This window comes from Tursiops truncatus, chromosome 9, assembly GCF_011762595.2.
Source record: "Tursiops truncatus isolate mTurTru1 chromosome 9, mTurTru1.mat.Y, whole genome shotgun sequence".
Taxonomy (NCBI): domain Eukaryota; kingdom Metazoa; phylum Chordata; class Mammalia; order Artiodactyla; family Delphinidae; genus Tursiops; species Tursiops truncatus.
In genome coordinates this window covers 89,622,850-89,642,321 of record NC_047042.1, presented here as the reverse complement: position 1 = coordinate 89,642,321, position 19,472 = coordinate 89,622,850, and the positions used below count along the sequence as shown (strand labels likewise).

At 41.3% G+C, this 19,472-nt stretch overlaps 1 protein-coding gene across 1 annotated transcript in view; it reads left to right on the top strand.

Moving 5' to 3' along the window:
• The window catches only part of DGKI (diacylglycerol kinase iota), a 456,496-nt gene that overhangs the window by 309,038 nt on the left and 127,986 nt on the right, over positions 1–19,472 (top strand). Inside the window, exon 22 of the mRNA XM_073809968.1 lies at positions 18,125–18,225. Coding sequence (XP_073666069.1) covers positions 18,125–18,225 — 101 coding nt within the window. The remainder of the gene's footprint in view (positions 1–18,124; positions 18,226–19,472) is intronic.

The following is a 19,472-nucleotide window of genomic DNA, read 5'->3' as shown; positions in this document are numbered from 1 at the left end:
TGGTGAAGCATCCTCTCAAGTCTTTTGCCCATTTCTTAAACTGGGCTGTTTGTTTTCTTCCTGTTGAGTTTTGAGTTTGTCATGTATTCCAGATCCAAGCCTTTGTTAGATATGTGCTTTGCTTAATCATTTCTTTGTTCTAGAAGGCAGTTGACTCAATTTTCAGGCCACAATTTCTGAGGATGGTAGCCATAGTGCCAGTTGTGTTTTCAGAGCCTTTGCAGTGCTATTCCTATCTGTCTGGTGTGTAACCCCTCCAAGTTTCAGGACAGGATCTGAGGGGAGGGTCTGCTCTGTAGTTCAGTTCCTAAAGTCTGTGGTACTGTGTTTAGGGCCAGATTAACACGTTTGCAGCCTAGAGTTGCGTCCAAGTTCATGGACGTCTTTCTGGAGTTGTCTTCCTGAGCTCCTCCCTCTCTCTTGTCATCCTCAGTACTTTCCCATTTCCTGGGGCTTCATTTTTGGATCCTTCAGCCAGAAAGCTAAGGCTTTAGTTACCTCATGCTGCTGCATAGCTCCTGAAACCACGTTCACCTCCAGGACCAAGCAATGATATGACTGAAAGAGAAAAAGAAGCAATGGTGGTTTGTCCCATCCTCTTGGGACCACAGCTGCTCTTATCAGAGAAGAAGATTCCCTCTCCTTATAGTTTTTTTTTTAATTTTATTGAAGTATAGTTGATTTACAATGTTGTGTTAATTTCTGCTCTACAGCAAAGTGACTCAGCTATATATACGTTCTTTTTCATATTCTTTTCCATTATGGTTTATCCCAGGATATTGAATATAGTTCCCTGTGCTGTACAGTAGGACCTTGCTGTTTATCTCCCTCTCCTTACAGTTTTAAGCACCAAAAGGACCTTGTCATTGCTGCTGCCAGCACAGCAAAATTGCCTGAGTGCTGGGTTGCGAGAAAATGGAGGAGGTATAAGAGGAAGATTTCCCCAAATTTCTCTGACCATTCAGAGTCCCTTCCCTTTCCTCAAGCCAGAGTTCAAGGGCTTTCCCAGAGCTTTCTCTGTCTGCACCTGTTGTCCATTTTAGGCTTTGTGCTGCCTGGAGTCCAGACCAGGGTTGATTAGAGGTCAAAGGAGGAGAGAGCTCAGTGTTCGTTGGACGGTATTTTAAATTCTGGTCTTCTTCTCCCATCTGCTGCTATCATTTATTTTTCAGAGTTCTCAAATAGCTGCTTTAGGCATTCTGTCCAGGTTTTATAGCTGCATTCACTGGGGGAGAAAGAATGGTGGGTGCTTATCCTCCTTACCCAGAGCCAGAACTTCTCTACTGCCTTTTAAAGCAGAGAGTTTTCACACTGTATCCTCTTTTTACCTGCTACAGTTACTCAGAGAGTGCCGTAGCTAAACTCAGCAGAAGAGCTCTGCAGAGAAACCAGGGTGTTTTTGAACTGCAACCAACAAATGTTAAATGTAATAGGCTATCTTGCACAACAGTCACAATTTAAACATAAGCAAGATGTTTCCCAGTGCCAAATTGTGTGGATTTGTTTGTTGTCTTGGGGAAGGCAGAGTCAGACACAGATCCATGAAAAAAGTATAAATTGTTATCTTTGACAACAAGCTGAATATGATTCAGCATTCTAAACTTGCTTCCAATAAGTGAAGCCTTCTTGGTAAAGGATGAAAGCAAATTGATTTTTGTTCTATGAAGAAAGGGGGTTTTACTAAAGAAATTTTTTTTTGAGAAATATTTTTGATATGTCTATTTTTTTTTTCTTTTGGGTTGAATTTAAGAATTTTATTACTGAGAAACTACCAAGACAGAACCAAGAATCTTTAATCTTCATGATTAAAAAAAACCCATAAATTAGTGATAGGTGGTTTAATCTTTGCATGCCTCTGGCCGAGGAAGTAAACTAGAAATTTCTTTGAAGTGCTTTCTAAAAATTCAGTAATTCTGTTTTCCAACTAGTCACATCAAAGCTTTTGTTTTAACATTTTTTTGAATTTGTGTAATATGCTACAGAGGTTCTATTTATTTTGTTTATTCAGTTCTGGCCCTTTAATTAGAAAATAAGACTTGGTCTGCTTTTTTCAAAACCCTTTCTCTTTTCCATTCTTCTTTCAGTGAACTTCACTCTCCCACACCCTGCACTCTACCAGGGAGTAGGAAAAACATTGCCAATGTAGAAATTTACATACGTGCCTTTGTAAACTATGGGGTTTACCTCTAAAGTAGCTAAGAAGACCCACCAGATATGGTTTGCCTCCAAATGAATTAAGCTTGGTGGCTTTGTTAGAACCGCAGGTTCATCAGGACTCCTGGGGCAGTTGAACCTTCAGAAGAGTGCTTCATGCCTGAAGAGTGCTTCATGCCTGAAGAAGAGCGCTTCATGCCTGAAGAGTGCTTCATGCCGGGAATCTGTCCAGATTCTAATTCATGGATTATTACTTTGGGGTCATAATTTCTGGACCAATTGTGAGGGTACCAAAAGGGCCTAAGCATTCACAAATACTGTGAGTACACTTGTTGTTAATGCTTCTGTTGTTATTTTTGTGTCCCTGGATGATTATCTCTGAGCAGTAGGATTATGGACAAATTTTAGCTAAATTTTATTGGCTTTCTTTATTTTCTAGATTGATTTCAATGAGCACACATTACTTCTATAAAGGGGAAGAAAGCAAAAAAAAAATTATAGCCATTTATAAAAATGTCTCTGCTTTAAAGCTCAGTAGAGAAGTTCTGGTTCTGGGTATGGTGGGTAAGCACAGATTCTTCTTTCTCCCCCAGTGACTGCAGCTATAAAACCAAAAGCAAAAAATAAAGTTTATAGTTTTAAAAGAACAGAGAGAATTGCTAAACTCACTGATTGAGTACATATTTCTTTCAATTCTAGCTCAGAGTCAGACGGCAAAGCATAAGATTTAGCTTCAGGCTTTCTGGGGAAAAAAGCCATTTGCTCTCTGATCCTCTGAGCAGGGGAAACTGCTAAGCTTTACTCATCTTTTTCCTCCTTTCTCTCACTCCCACTCCCATGTTTTATGAATTTCTGGTGATTTCACTTCCCACTGTCCACAGTTCCTTGACTTTTAATCATGTCAAATTGTCCTGTTTCCTGTCTTCCTATGCCACCCCTCTCTGCCGGTTCCATAAAACCAATATAGCAAATTGAAAATTCCCAAGAAAAGTAAGGGCTACTTGAGATTCGTCTCATACCAATTTCCAAACTTGAATCCAGGCTGCACCTCGGATCATTGGTTTTTTCCCTTCCTTACGCTCTGTGAGTTTCCCACAAGAGTTCCTCACTCTGCCTGTGCTTCTATTCCCGTGCAGGTACCCGGGGCAGGGGCGTTTAATGACTTAAAGACAAGGGGCCTGCAGGAGCAGACCCAGGTCTCCAACTGCAGTGTCTTCCTACTTATTCTGTAGGCCTCCAAACTCCATGAAGACATCCTCTGTTTTAAGTGTCTATGGGAGCCCTGCTTTTGTCCGTGTGACATTGACCATATAGTAACCTTTTTGCATTTCAGTTTTTCAAATATTAAAAAGAAATGCAGTTGATCTCTGGGATTTCCATCAGCTCTGAAGTTCTGTCATGCTAAAATTCAGGGCATGATCCTAGGCTCTGAAGATCTGCCCCTGAGGGATCTAGCAGTTGAGACTTGCCATGGGATGTGACAAGGTCATTCTTTATCCTTAGTACTGATCAGGCAGGCCAGGCCCTGTACCGCCTTGGTACACTTTTGCCTTGCTCTCAGCAAGAACCCAGGCAGATTTTTTCATTTAGCCAAAGAGGTAATATGGGCCTGAGATTGAGTTGTGATCACATTTAGCATCCTGATAACTGTATGTGGTAGCGATTGCTATCATTGCCATCCCATAGATGAGAAGACTGAGAATAATAAATATTGGGAAACTTGCCTAAGATCATATGCTATAAAGTCATAAAGGTAACACCCAGGGCTCTTTGAAGATAGCATTTAAGGCACTGAATTCTGCAGTTGATATAACCTCTGGTCATTTTCCTGTGTGTTTATCAATATATATTGTAACTTATGTGTTTTAATCAAATCATACTATGTAAACTTCTCCCCTTTTTAAGAGATGACTAACTCCCCTCAGAGATGACTAACACTTTAGAATTCAATTTGAGTGTTTCAAACGCGTGAATCTCTGGTAGTACAGGTTTGAAGTTTGTGTTATTATACGAAAAATGTCAGAATGACAAACCCCAGTTAAAAATAAATTCTAGTGTAGCTAAAGAAGGGGGAGAGTCTTTTGGGCTTGTTAGTAATGGTGTTGGGTCTGTGAAAGAGGCTCTTCGGGCAGGGTCCTGCTCGCATCCTCAGGGGCTGGATGGCGCCTGTGTTCTCTTGGTGAAGGTGAGCATGGCTCAAGCATCTGGTGCAGTTATGTAAAGGGGTATTAGGACTCCCTCGGCATTTAAAGTTATATCTCGTTGCTTTTAAAATTTAGTTTTAGAGATGCATTATTCATGTCTGTGTAGGTGTAGAAACAGTCCTGCGAGTCAGCACTTCTCGTATAATGAAAGGTCACTTCAAAAGAAAAAACAACACCAAAAAAGTGAAGCCGATACTCACTCAGGTGTTGGCTTGTTGCAGAGCCTGGGGCCCAGTGAGCTTCGGGGCGTTTTGGGGTGCAGTCTATTGGGCAGGGCAGAGAGGGGAGGGAAATTCATGAGTTTTGTTTGTTTAATCAAAGTAAATTTTAGAAAATTAAAATTTAAAAAGCCTGACTTTAGAGGTAACATTAGTCCAATAGGGTCTGATAATCCTAACAGTGATATCAAGCCAGAAGAGGTTTCCAAGTGAGGTTAAAATTTTGGAAAGTAAAAAGTTAGATTCATCTTATTCCTCTATTATGTATCTTTTTATCAACGGTAATTATAGGATTAAAATGAAGTGCGTTAGTTCTCTTAGTGCATCTTTTTAATAGGCATCTGTATTACTTTGCTAGGGATGCCATAACAAAGTACCACAGACACAGTGGCTTAAACAACATAAATTTATTTCCTCGCAGTCTGGAGGCTGGAAGTCTGACGTCGAGGTGTTGGTAAGATTGGTTTCTTCTGAGGCATCTCTCTTTGGCTTGGATATGGACATCTTCTCCCTGTGTCTTCACGTTGTCTTTCGTCCCTGTCTGTCTCCTAATCTCTTCTTACAAGGACACCCGTCAGATTGGTGTCCATATGACCTCATTTTAACTTAGTTCATCTTTAAAGACCTTATCTCCAAATACAGTCACATTTCTGCAGCACTGGGGGTTAGGACTTCAACATATGAATTTTGGGGGCACACAACCTAGCCCGTAACAGCATCATACTAGATAAATTTGAATAAATTTTAGGGTTTTTTTCTGTCACCAACTGTGTGAAGGTTGAACTTTGTGTATACACAAACTATAGAGTTGTATATACAACTATAGAGTTGTATATACACACAACTATCAATACATGTATTGATAGTTTAATTCTTTAAAATCTTTTTTTATGAAACTGTCTAAGGGGCTAAAGGACATTGCTCTTTTATTTATAGTAGATTCTAAGTATTAACTCTCTGGGTACAATAAGACTGGTGACCTCTATGGACCAAAATTCATCTTCTGTAAAATAAGGTGGTTTACAGTATGAACTTTAAATTTTTGTTCAGATCTGAATTCCTAAAACATTATCATAATAAAACAACTATAAAAATACAGATGATAAATGGCAAGGAAAAGGAGTAATTTTGCTAGTCTTTGTGAATAAAAGATTTACTTACAAATGGACTCTTCACCCAGAATAAAACTAAATACTTTTAGAAAACAGTTATTAATATCTTTAGTTAAACTGATACAACTGCAATGTTAGTCATAGAATTGCTGCATTCAGAGAGAAAAAAAAGAAACATTTCAGTTTTTACTCCGGTCCTGCAGTGATAACTGATACCATATTCTGCCATAGAGTATGAAGAACGTATCAATAACAGAGAAATCCAGACGTTTGTATTGAGTGTTCCAAGAGGGTATTTATTTCAGATTGCTTTTCTGAGGTGGTAATGAAACGCAACGTGCATTTCATTTATAGGAGAGTTTCAGTTGAATTATACCGATGCAATTGAGTTTCCCTCCTCTGTCATAATACCCTGAAACACTTATATGAAATGAAAAGAGAGTACATTTTAAAAGACATAAAAAGAAAATACTTGATGCTAGATTTAATTAATCCCCAGAACTCATCCTCACATTTCGTGTCAGAAAATGGAACTCTGAAAAGAATGTAGCACGTTCTAAAAGTTGTAGCTAAGATATTTGAGTAAAATGAACATGGCATTGGAAGAATTACAAATGGAACAAAAAAGACAAAGCTTTTCAGCTTTATATTACAGAGAACTATAATTATTTTCCTTAATTAATCATTTAGGCTCTGCTGCTCTCAAAGTGATTTATGTCCTCTAGTTGGGACATACATAAACCTTTTGGTCTGATGGTATTTTGTTGTATAGGCGAAGTAAAACAATTACATGTTTCCTTGAAGAAAGGGTCTTGGTTTATGAGTATGTTAGGATACTGCCTTTGGTAGAGACTTGATCTACTTAAATGTGATAAGTGAGAGGATAGAAACAAATGAGACCAGCAAAAGCACCCCAAATTATTTTCACATTCTGTTATGACATTTTCAACAGAAACTCTTTTTCCTCTCTTTTCCTATTTTCCTTTTAGTATTGGTAGCACTAAAATATTAACCAATTAATATTTCAGCTGGTTATTTTGTGTTTGTTTCTTCATCGTCATCCAAGTAATTTGTCTACCACTAGAAGTTTATCCTAAGGAACTTTTTTTCTCAAGTTTACGGTCAAATCTTACAAAAGTTATTTTTGTTGATGAGTAATTGTGGTAGTAAGAGAATTGTTCTATGATTTTTACAAGTTCTGTTCTAGCAGTGTGTCTTTAGTCTGTCTATTCTTATACTATCAAGAAGGATGGTTCCAAAAATAAAATTCCTTAGTCATTGGATCAGAAATTAGAGAAAGGTGGTGAAAAGTTTCCCCCTAATTGGCTGAATTTGCTGAGTTGGAAAGAAGAGTCGGGTTTAGAGGATTCTCTGATTCTTTTTTCTTGGATTTCTGACAAGGACACATGGGGTAATGGGGGCACATCTGTGTTACAAGTGGGGGACTTAGCTTTCCACCAACTGTAGGTTGATGGATAGGAGAGTTAATGATACCGTGTCTCTTTCCAGAGCTAAATGCAGCACCACTGAGTATTCCAAGCCTTGGCAAGCCGTTGTCAACCTGGGAGGAATGTGAGTCAAAACACAGCGCAGGGCTTCCCTGGTGGCGCAGTGGTTGAGAGTCCGCCTGCCGATGCAGGGGACACGGGTTCGTGCCCCGGTCCGGGAAGATCCCACATGCCGCGGAGCTGCTGGGCCGGTGAGCCATGGCCGCTGAGCCTGCGTGTCTGGAGCCTGTGCTCCACAACGGGAGAGGCCACAACAGTGAGAGGCCCATGTACCGCAAAAAAAAAAAAAAAAAAAAAAAACATAGCGCAGCGAAATACTACCTATTAAGAGAAAACAACTTTGCAAATGTTATTTCTCTGATATCCAGTTTTTAGGAAAATATATGAGTCTTTTTATAAGTCTTTCTATCAGCCTATGGAAGGCTGAAACCATTTATGGAAATGTTTCTTATGTGATGCCATTTATTGTCAGGCCAACACTTAGTTTTTATTTTCTTGATATGAAACAAAACACGGAATCCTCTCCTTGCTGATCCTGTTTCCTAGGGATGCAGAGCTCCTTCCACACAGTTTGCACGATAACTTTTCAGTAAGAACACATCTTGTAATTCATGCATCCAATCCTTTCTCAAACTAATTGGAGTTCCAGCATTTCTCTACCTCAATAGACAGTTATATTTATTTTCACTGCATTACTGCTTTATGCATTTTTGGCCACTGCTTTGTTTGGTTATTTTTACTTATAAACAATTCTAAATTCTTGATTTTTTTCTGTAGGTTTATAGGTGAAATAAATGTTAAATACTAAAAATTGTATGTATGCTAGGGATTTTGGGGTTTTTTGTAAAAATGTTGTTATATAGACACCTACTCAAATACCTCCACTTGATTCATGAAAGTGCTTAGTTACTAGAGGATGAGCAAATAAGTTAGGTTTTAAGCCTACTTTCAGTGTCTTTCAGGATGTATGTGAAAGGCCAGAAGTTTTTTCTTCTGTGAAATGATACTTTTTCAGCTACTCAAGTCCTATCACTTGCTCCCTGCTCTCTTCCACCAAAGAAAAGTCAATTTCTTTATCAGTTGCAAAAAAGAGCAGGATATTACAACAGTTAACGACTGCAAACCCAAGGGAAGTTTTTTACCATTTAAGTAGCAAATACATAAACGGTTTTCCCTTTGTTTGATATATTGAAATTGAAACTTGAAGTAAAAAATACTTTCCTTTCTGAGCACATGAGATCTGAAACCATTTAGATGGCTCGGGAGTGATATTACCCTATTATGTCTCATTGGTTCAAGCCCAGTGATTCCTTATCATTGGAGATAGTGATTAATGGTCCTCTACAATCGGAACAGCAAAATAATTCTCTATGCTATTGCAGGCTACAGTACTCAGAGTAGCTCATATTAGCGTTTTATGGTAGAATCTTTAGTCATTTTTAATACGGGAAACCTCCAGTACATGGAATTACTTCATAAAATGGAAGTGCTTTTGGCTGGGTGTGATGAAAGACAGGGCTTGAGTTCTTCACTTTTCCCATTCCAGCTGTTCTTCATCTCAGCAATTTGATTTTGTAGAATTCTACTACAAAAATGCATATTCTCTCTTCCTCTGACTTCCATCCCTCTTTATTTCCTGTGGTGTTTGTTTTCCTTGCCTTTCATCATTTTTTTTTTTTTTTTTTTTTTTTTTTTTTGTGGTACGCAGGCTTCTCACTGTTGTGGCCTTTCCCATTGTGGGACGCGCAGGCTCAGCGGCCAGGGCTCACGGGCCCAGCCGCTCCGCGGCATGTGGGATCTTCCCGGACCGGGGCACAAACCCATGTCCCCTGCATCGGCAGGCAGACTCTCAACCACTGTGCCACCAGGGAAGCCCATCATCATGATATTTTTATACTCTTTATGTACTCCAAATTTTATACTTTTAAGCATAAAATAGTATAAAAAGAGTAGAAGTGGGAACTTAAGGTGTAAAACTCCTAAGCCTTCTTTTTTTCCTGAAAGGTTGTCATCCCTAGTTACCAATTCAGCAAATATCAGGGAAGGAGGTTCCACTTTCATAAGACTTAAATCTGTAGATGGTATCTAATCACAGGTAGAAATTCTCCACTCACGTTAAGCAGAGGCAAGCCAGAGAATCAACTCCATACGTGAGGAGAGCACAGCAATGATAAGACACGTGAGCATTGAGGTTATTCCCTGTTTGTTGGCTTTAGCAATGGGAACTGATTTTTCCTTTGATCCAAGTTCTGTTGAGTGGTTCTAATTCTGAACAATGGTGAACGATATGTGTAACACGTGATTCGGTGGAACGAATAATGTAGTCAGTTATGGTGAAAAATCATTTTTCTCATTGCAGAAGTAGCAAGTCTAGATGGGAAGCAGTAACTTACAGATGCTGAAAGCCTCATATTTAATGCACGTTGTGGGCGATGTAAAGATAGATGTATATAGATAGCTGGGCATTCAGTTCTTTTTTAATTGAGATTTACAATATTATATTCATTTCAGGTGTACAACATAGTGATTCAGAATTTTTATAGATTATACTCCATTTGTAGTTATTATAAATTATTGGCTATATTCCCTGTGCTATACAGTATATCCTTTTAGCTTATTTATTTTGAACAGAGTATAAGGGAAGGTAACAGAATCATCATGTCGTGATCACGTTTACATTTTACACCGCCTGCTGCATCTGCAGTGTGATGAGGGTGTTAATGGGCACCAGGGGCACAGTTAGTTCAGGTGCAAGATGATAGTAGTTTGGTCTTGGCCCATGAGGGTTTTAGTGGAGCGGGTAGAGAAGCGTCCATATTTGGAGGATACTTAGAGGAGGAGAAAGAAGGAGCAGGCGGAAATTTAGTTCCGAAACCAGGAGAGCTTTTTGGTTTGAAATCTAAGAGAAAAGAGCTTCAAGGAGCAGAGAGTTAACCACAGCGTGAAATGCTGCTGAAGGGAGCATTAGGGTGAAAACTAGGAAGGAAATTTAAAATGCATGAATAAAGGGAAAGGAGAAAGTAAGAGACTGTGAGATCTTATGGAGAGGAGAGTTTGAGTTTCCACGACTTAAAAAATAAACCTGTGTCTCTGGTACCCGGAAGTTGTAACATTAAGTGTGTGTGGGGCGGGTTCCACATAAAAGTCTCAGAGTTGGATGACCAAGTCCTCAGCAGCTGTGGCAGTCACTGCCACAAAAGCAAATGGGTGGTAAGGAGAATCTGAAATATTGATCAAGGCTATTGGCCTTTTTCTTTTCCCTTATAGCAGAAATGATGAAACTGCTGTACTGGTCCAGCCGCTTTGTGATGCCACCAAGTAAAGCCACTACTAGTTCGTCCTCTTTGCTTCTCCTTTAAATGCCAGGAACCTAATAATGCTAATTTCACTCTATCATGTATTCATTTATTACCATTTCAGAAGCACAGAAATGTATTCCACTTTCAGTGGAAGCATGAAAATCTGCATTTCAGTGTGTATTTGAAGATCTCAAGAAACTTTAAAGGTGAAGTTTTGTTTCAACCAATGGCATCAAAGTTTTTTGATGTTTGGTACTTGTAGCCTATTTTTAATTTATTAGCCATGAAGGCAGCAAACATTTCCTTGATATATGTCTAGCTTTAGTGCTTAAAGTTTACATATCTTTGCCATTAGTGCCTGTGGCTGATTACCTCAGTGACTTAAAACCCAATTCCGACCCAAATAGTAGAAGAAAAGTCAATAAACGGAAACCACGGAGAGAGAGCCATTTAGATTCTTTAGGAAGAATTTACAAATGCTTAAGAGCGATCTAACCAAGGAATAGGGCACTTCTGTCCTGTACCTCACAAGTAGACAAGGATGGGGCAGGGGCTGACCAGCCATTTGCAGATGGAATAGGGGAAGATGGCATCAGATGGAATAGCAAATATTGAATTAGGTGACATCTGAGATCTCTCCCAGCCCTATAATGCTTTAATTCCATTACCTTGTTGGAGATCTGGCAGGCTAGCTGTCTCAAATAATTTGTAAGCTGTGGCATATCATATTAGCCACCTCACAGATGGACGTCTTAAGGAGCCAAGAACTTAGTGAACGTCTATCAGGAAAGAATTAACAACCTTTAAAGGTACTTTCTCAGAAACATATGTCGGACAGTAGGAGGTCGTGACTGACTGCTGCTGACGCGATTTGGGTTTATCCTTGGCTCCAAATTCAAAAACCCTTTTACAATTTATTTCACAGTCCTGACTTATTATTCTCTACTCCAGGCAGGAGACAACTGTATTATTAGAGTTCTCTCTGAACTCAGCAGGTGTCAAAAGTCCATTTTAATCTCTGTTCAGAAGCCTTGATTCAATTTGGTTTTACTGCTCAATGTAAAGGGGCCTACTTGGATGTCTTCTTAGATAAGTTATTACCAGTCATAGTTTGGAAATGTCCCAGGGTAAGTACGCAATTTCTAGGAAGTTGCTAAAGGGAAGGCCATTAAGTACAGTTATATTTTAATAAGGCCCAGCCTGATAGCTGATGAAAGGATGGGTGGTAAATGTTTCTGGTTCACCACTATTTAATTAAAGAACAAGCAGTCCTGAAATGGTTTATGTGCCTTTCGGGCAGGGACATCCTCTTTTCTTGTAAATTCTTCCCTCTTTATTTGTGCAGATCCCACTAGAGATAAGATGCAAGGGGGTGAGATAGCATAATGCAGCGTGGACTTACCTCCAGATCTAGAGAGCCAGATGGACACAGGACGGAAGCGGACAGCCAAAGCAGGGGTTGCCTGGGGCTCCCGAAGAGAAAAGCCTCTAGTGAGCATCTCAAGGATGGTCTGATGCCGCACTGTGCTCAAGCCTCGGGGCCACTGAGAGTCCCAGAAGGATTTGACTTTTTTGCATTTCACTCATTTATTTGTTATTGTAAACAACTCAGACCAGACTCTATTTTAGGTGCTGGAGCTGCAAGGAGGATGAGGAAATAGTCTTTCATCCCAAGAATTCACACTAGAAATTAATATTTTAATCAAAACTCCATTCACAAAACAAGAACCAATTCAAATAAATTCTATTAAAGATTGGTTAGAAACATCCTTTACTATATCTACGTTACGACGGAATAGAATCTCACATTTACATTTCTTGAAAGAAATTAAATCTACAACTATTACTACTCTTCCTTCTCCTCCCCCTCCTCCCCTCCTTCTTCTTCTCCTCCCTCCTCCTCCTCCCCCTCCCTCCTCCCTCCTCCTCCCCCTCCTCCCTCCTCCCTCCTCCCTCCTCCCTCCTCCCTCCTCCCTCCTCCCCCTCCTCCCTCCTCCCCCTCCTCCCTCCTCCTCCCTCCTCCTCCCTCCTCCTCCCTCCTCCTCCCCGTCCCTCCTCCCTCCTCCTCCCCCTCCTCCCTCCTCCCTCCTCCCTCCTCCCTCCTCCCCCTCTTCCCTCCTCTCCTCCTCCCTCCTCCCTCCTCCCTCCACCCTCCTCCCTCCTCCCTCCGCCTCCCCGTCCCTCCTCCCTCCTCCCCCTCCTCCCTCCTCCCTCCTCCCTCCTCCCTCCTCCCCCTCCTCCCTCCTCCCCCTCTTCCCTCCTCTCCTCCTCCCTCCTCCCCCTCCCTCTCCCTCCTCCTCCTCTTCTTCCCCTCTTCCTCCTCCTCCTCATTATTATTATTATTATATCAGGCCTCAAGAGACTTGTGATGCTTTTCTACCTTGCAAAGGAAAACTCTATATATGAGTAACAAAGGCCCAGTTAAATTACAGTTCGTCATAAAAACCGATGAGTCTACACAGTGGTTTAGGGGTGAGTCTTACACTGAATCATTTAAGAAATGTTAAAACAGGACTTTTTCAAGGTACAAAATGTAGAATAATTATACAGCTTTAAGGATGTCCTCTGTAATGTGAATTAGGATTTATATCCTTAATATCTTTAAGTAGAATATCTTGCAAACATTCACAGTCCCCACTTGCATTCTCATTCAACGGACGATAGATGGCTACGTAACTCTGCACCTTGTCTCCCAACCCATGTCAGCAGACTCAGATCCTGCTAAGGTTTGAGATCTACTAACTCCTGTTTAGAGCTCTGACTATGGCTTCTGCTGTGATATTACTATTCAGGACTGAGTTTTTTAAAAAGGCCTGTGGAAATTGAAGACGCATCAAGATGCTAATAATAGTAACAAAATAACAATACATTATACTTGAAAACTTACTATTTACAGGAGTGTGCTAACTGCCTTACATGCATCTTCTCATTCAGTTCTCACTATATTCCTATCAGTCCAATTTTCAGATCAGAAAATGGTTTAGAGAAGGTAACTTTAGCGCTCTGAATGTCAAATGTGTGTTAATTGATAGAGTTCAGATTGGAACTAAGATTTTGCTGATTCTGCGTTCTGCTTTATGCGCTGTGCTGTATTGTCTTAAGGTTAAGTGGTGTTACTGCCAGGTGATTTGTGTTTCCAATGAGAAGAAGGGATTATGTGATGTTAATTGTCTGGAAGTGGGAACAAAAGCACCCAACTCGTCCCTTCCATCCATGAGGGGTGTCTGTACATAGGAGACTGGGATGAGAGGAGTCTTTTATCAGTCTGTGAGAGACAACGTGTAGTAAAGAAATTGATTGAAAGAATGAAGAAGGTTGGAGGCATGAGGAAGGAATTTGACACTAATGGATTGAAAGTCTCTGAAGAGTCAAATAAAAAAATCTATCGGCAAGAACTAAAGGGTAGCAGAGAATGAGGAGAATTAGATCTAAGTTGTGTTCAGGGAGTTGTCTTGATGGCTCTACCCCCCGCCCCCTCCAGCATCTCAAGGTAACAGGTGTGCACAGGTGGAGAGAGAAGGTACAGTCTGGAGATTCTGAGGCCCCTGTTAGTGACTTCAGCGAGAGGTGCTTTTATTACGGTTCTTGAGAAAGTCATGATGAGGATATTTGGGAGTTAAGTTCAGAGCCATCAACTTCCACTCTCCACAAGGAATGTATTCTTGATGTTTCAGAGGAAATTCATGAGAAGGCGACAGATTGGGGCCATTGTCCCGATTTTAAAGGACGTTCACTGATCGCTGAGTCCTTTTTAGGGACCTTGAGGGGTTCCATGGAAGTCAGGTTTAGAACCCCTGATACAGAGCTTAAATTAGTATAGAGTAGCTTGGGGTAGAAGTTGGCACAAAGGCAAATCCATTTTTACCAGGTTGTTAGTCACTTCTATGCTCTGCTAACTTTCTTGGCAAAATTTAATTTTAGAAAACTAATGGCACTGCTGTTCCCCGGAGTCCAAGGAAAAGCTTTGTCATCCTTCACCTCCGGTCAGCCATTAATGGGACACTAACATATTTTGCCATCAAGGGACACAATCGAATTACTTGGCTTTCATTTAATCTCTGTGCACTTTTCTCCCCCATGTTCTAGTTGTCTGTTTTCATGTTATCACTTGGCCTGTAAAATACCAAGTGGGAGAAGATCCAGGAGAATCATGACACCAGCCAGGCTAGACGGTTTGCCCCCGGAGGAAGCCCAGCAGCTTGTTAGAAGTATCTAGGGAGTTCCTGCATATGCCCTAAGCTCCTTCCAATACCTGGCAGCAGCAGATGCTAGTGCTTATTAGGCAGAACCTTACCTGAAAGAACAAACTTCAGAATAATAATTATACCGATAATACCTAATATCGAGCACTTACAATGTGCCAGACATTTTTCTAAGCACATCACCTGTGTTGGCTCACTTAATTCTTATAACATCCCCGTGAGGTGAATACTGTTATTATCCCCACCTTTCCTATAGGGAAACTGAAGCACGGTGTCCTGATTAACCAATAACTGGAAGAACTTTACGTCCAATCCAGTTCATCTGACCTAGAGTCTGAGCTCTTAACCACTTTGCTGAGCTGCCTCCTGTACCTACTCTTTATACCAGGGTCCAGAGTAATTCAAAGGGATTACCCATCAGGGACCCTCTGGGTGAATGTCCTCAACCTTCCTGATTGGCCTGATCTGGGCCACCATTTGATAGCAGGCCAAATACCAGGTACCCTAGTCAGAAGGCTGGTTTTAAGCAAGCTGCCACTGGTGGGAAAGTGGGATGTGTTGCAGGTTGTTGGGAGAAGATGGGAGATGAGAGCAGAAGAGTGACTGTGTAGGAAGTGGAAGGAACAGAGTGTCGGCTGGTTAGTGAGAGTCTCCACTCTTTTCCATTCTGGAGATGAAGTGAGATAATATATGAATTCATAGGGGACCTGGAAAGTTCTATAAGATTGGTGGGAGGCTGTGGTTCAGGGGCAGTAGTGTGTGGTGGGAATCAGTGAGTTCAGATGAGAACCTGGACGGCAGACGTGTGTGGACAGACAGCAGACAGTGTTGGATTTTGAGAAAGGTGGTTCACACTGGTGAGCCCACGGGCAGCCCCCTGGAGGAGGGGTGCAGGGACCGGCCTGCAGTCAGTCTCTGAATCCCATTTCCAACTCGGCAGCTGCTGCTGTAGCCAGCTCTGGACTCCAGCTCACTGGAGAGGACCAGAGCTCACTGCCACTAGATCTGCTGTTACCTCAAAAAATGTTTTGGCGGAGCTCTTTCAGCCTCTGCCCTCTCTCTTCTCCTGTTACAGGGTATGATGGGCCACCGCGTTCTATGTTTCCAGCCTCCCTTTTACCTGCTACGCTTGCAGGAGAGTGTTTGCTAATTATAATCTTTGCAGTTCACTGGAGTGAACTTGACATTAAAAAGATCAGGCACCTCTTGGGAGTTCCTTGGAGGTCCGGTGGTTAGGACTCCGCGCTTCCGCTGCAGGGGACACAGGTTGGATCCCTGGTCGGGGAACTAAGCTTCCACATGCCGTGTGGTGCAGCCGGAAAAAAAAAAAAAAAAAGATCAGGCCCCTCTTAATTTCAAAATCAGCATTTGGTGTGAACGGTGTGTGGTTACTCTGTTAATAACTCTTTCCTATCTACTTACATCTAACACCTAACACTGATATAATCCTTACTTTTACTCTTGCCCTGAGTTACCATTGATTTACTTATTGATGTACCTTTAAAATAATTGCGTTATTTTTCTAAAAATGATGATACTCAGTGTAAAATAATCCCCAAATCCCCCCATGTACAGGTAACCATCTCAAACAGCTTACTGAACATTTTCTTCAGACACTTCTCTATAAACTCCTAAATTCCACAATTCCCGTGAAGGAGATTATGCCATATGTAATTTTCGATGACTTTTTTTTTCACTTAACAACATATTGTACTCAGATTTTCTTTTAAAGGTAGGCACTCATTTGTAATATTTGCCCCGCGTTCTCCTGTTTGTACCAACAGTTTACTTAGCCAGCCCCCCTGTCGATTGTTCATTGACCAAGAGTCTGAGCATCACGTAGGGATCGTCCGACTCTGCTAATCTGGGCTCTATGGCTTTGCTGTCAATCTGTGGGATTCTTGGCATCGTATAATAGAAGGAGCATAAAAGGGATGAATGAAGAGTCCAAGACTCTGCTCCCAGCTCTGTCACTTAGTAGCTCTGTGACCTTAAAATCACTTTACCTTTCTGAATCTCAGGTTCCCTACCTGTAAATGGCGGTGTGGGTACGTGTGATATTAAAGGTCTGTTCTGCTCATTCACAAATGTGCTTTAAACCACATCTTCCATCCCAACGTACGCATGTCAGTTTTATTCACCAGTGCCTGTTAAGTTGGAGTATGTATGAAGGAGTTGTTACACTTTACCCTAAAATGAGTTTTTAGACAAGAGAATGAAATTAAAATTATTTCTCCCTCTTCCAGAGCTGCAGCGAAATTGTGTGTGTGAGTGCATGTGTGTCTGAGGTTGGGGTAGAGGTATCCTGCCAATATTTTTAAAGTATCACTCTGTCCTTCCATCCATCCTTCTCCTCTTTCTTCTCTCTCCCGCCCCTTCCTCCTCTCTCGACTTTCCTTCCTTTTTTCTTTTTCTCTTTCTCTCTTTTCCTTCCTTCCTTCCCTTCCTTTCTTTCTTTCTTTTTTTTCCTGAAGTGAATTGAGGACTAATGCTATTCTTGCTGCTTCAGTCAATGGGGACTTTTACCCCATAATATAAGGAGAAGCAATAAAGACAAATGGGGATTGTGTTATATTAACATATTGAATAAATGTACTCTTCCATAGTGGTGATGATGAAGATCAAATTATTTCCCTCGACTAATGCCCATGATTAAACTATTTGGAAAATATTAGTTAAAAACGTCCAAGGAATCCAGGTAAAAGCCTTCTGAGGGTGAATGGGATGCTTCAGAAAGTTTGGTACGACCCCCTTTTAATTGTTCACTATCTATCCTGAACCAGTTTGAATTCCTTTAAAATGAATTGAATACTTCCTTCTCTTCCTAAAGAATGCACGTTGTACGTGTTTTAACACTTTTCGTCCATTTTGGGGTCCTCAGTGGCACCATCACAGGCAGCATTCATTGTAATTGGCTTTGACTGAGAAGCGCCCCAGGGAGTTCAAGGTGTGTGGGGCCATTTCATTCTCAGCCCCGTGCTTTCTGGATTCTTGGTTTGATTTTTATGTTTTCCTGTCTCTTCTGAGAGCCAAGCTGTTATGGGCATATTTGCTAAAGCAGTTCTTTCCAGCTCTACACCACTTCTCAGCACTTCAGATTAGCTGCATCTCATTTATCGTGGAACTGAACACAGAATCTTATTGGAGTTTTTAATAAGTTAGTAAAAAAAAAAAAAAATGAGTGGGCTCCAGAAGCTTTTTCTGCTTATTCCCATGTTCTTACCTCCGTTCCAGAAACTTGAGGTTTGCAGAGAAGTGTTCTCCAGATAATTGCTGTATTCTCATCAAGATCCCATGATTCTGGTTTGAATGTGAACTCTTTCTTCTTCATAAGAAGAGATGATATTGCCTTTAGTCCGTCCAGGTGCATATGACTCCCAGTTCCATTCTCTCCTTGATATCTGACCATGCGGTTCTTGTTTTACAGTCCCCAGTCTGTCCCAGACCGTCTGAGGATCCGGGTGAACAAAATCAGTTTACAAGACTATGAAGGATTCCACTATGACAAAGAGAAGCTCCGGGAAGCTTGTAAGTTGGAAGTGCCTAATGGATATCACGGGATCAGCCTGTTTTCAGCTTCTTGGTCCTCCTTGGTTTGATGGATAGATTCATCTTGTGTCTGAAAGTCATGATTAAAGAAATGAAGGGAAGTGTAGTAACATGGGAACCCCAGGTGACGCTCTGTGGGCTGAAGAAGGTGGAACTAGAAAAGGGAATCAGAATAAACTAGTTCTGCTCTTGATGCCACGTAAGGGTCTCTTGGTTTATGAACCATTTTAGTTCCCAGGCTGACCTAAAATGAGAAGAGCAGAATGATGGTGATACAACATGGTATAGTAACATCTAGAAAATTCTTGAGACAGCACACGTCTCTTCCTGGAGGCTGTATTACCAAATACTGTCCTCATTCTTCATGCCAGCGTGACAGAGTTATCTGGGAAGACACGTCCTTTACTTCTAGCTGTTATGTGATTGTATGACGTCAAAGCAAGGCCCACAGCGTAGTAAATGTCAGGGTAAAATGAGTCATTCATGAGGTGACAGTGCTTCTGAAACCTTAAGTTGAGTCAACACACAAATTCCTTTTCAATGTTCGTATTTTCCATATGCTTCTTTAAATATATATAACTGTTAGTTCACCTTGCTCAATATTCCATATTTATTGGGCATTTTTTACCTCCTAGTCACTATTTTAGATCTTTGTCTGTACCATGAAAATATATGAGGTAACTGGGGAACGTCGGCCAGAAGCAGTTAAGACTCTACAGATGTGTTGGATATTAGGGTTCCCGGTTCCTTCTTCATTGTGGGGGCCAGTAGTCAAGTGCAGTAAAGGCAGAGAAGATGAGGGCCAGTGTCCAAGGGCACAGGCAGGGATGCCAACAGAGAGAAGGGAGCATTGTAGAGAACCAGGGATTTATGAACGAAAACCCTAACTGGCCCCAAGTGTGGACCTGCCTGAAGGTGTAGAAGATGAAAATAGTTAAAACTGGCAGGAGTGGAGTAGGGGGCACATTTCTGAGCTCTGATTCCTGAACCTGTGATCTGTAGTGGGGTGTACTGGATGGAAGTCCCGAAATCCACGGACAGTCTCAGGGTGGGGCAGGGACTTTCAGATCTGGAGGTGACAGTGAGCAAGGATCCGCTTCCCCCGTAACTCAGGCACTAAACCTACCAGGGCATCCTGTATGGAATTTCTCTCTCCATCCTTTCACTGCTTCAGCTCCCTCAACCCTCTTCATCCTTTTCCGTAAACATCAGTATCCTTCAGCTTC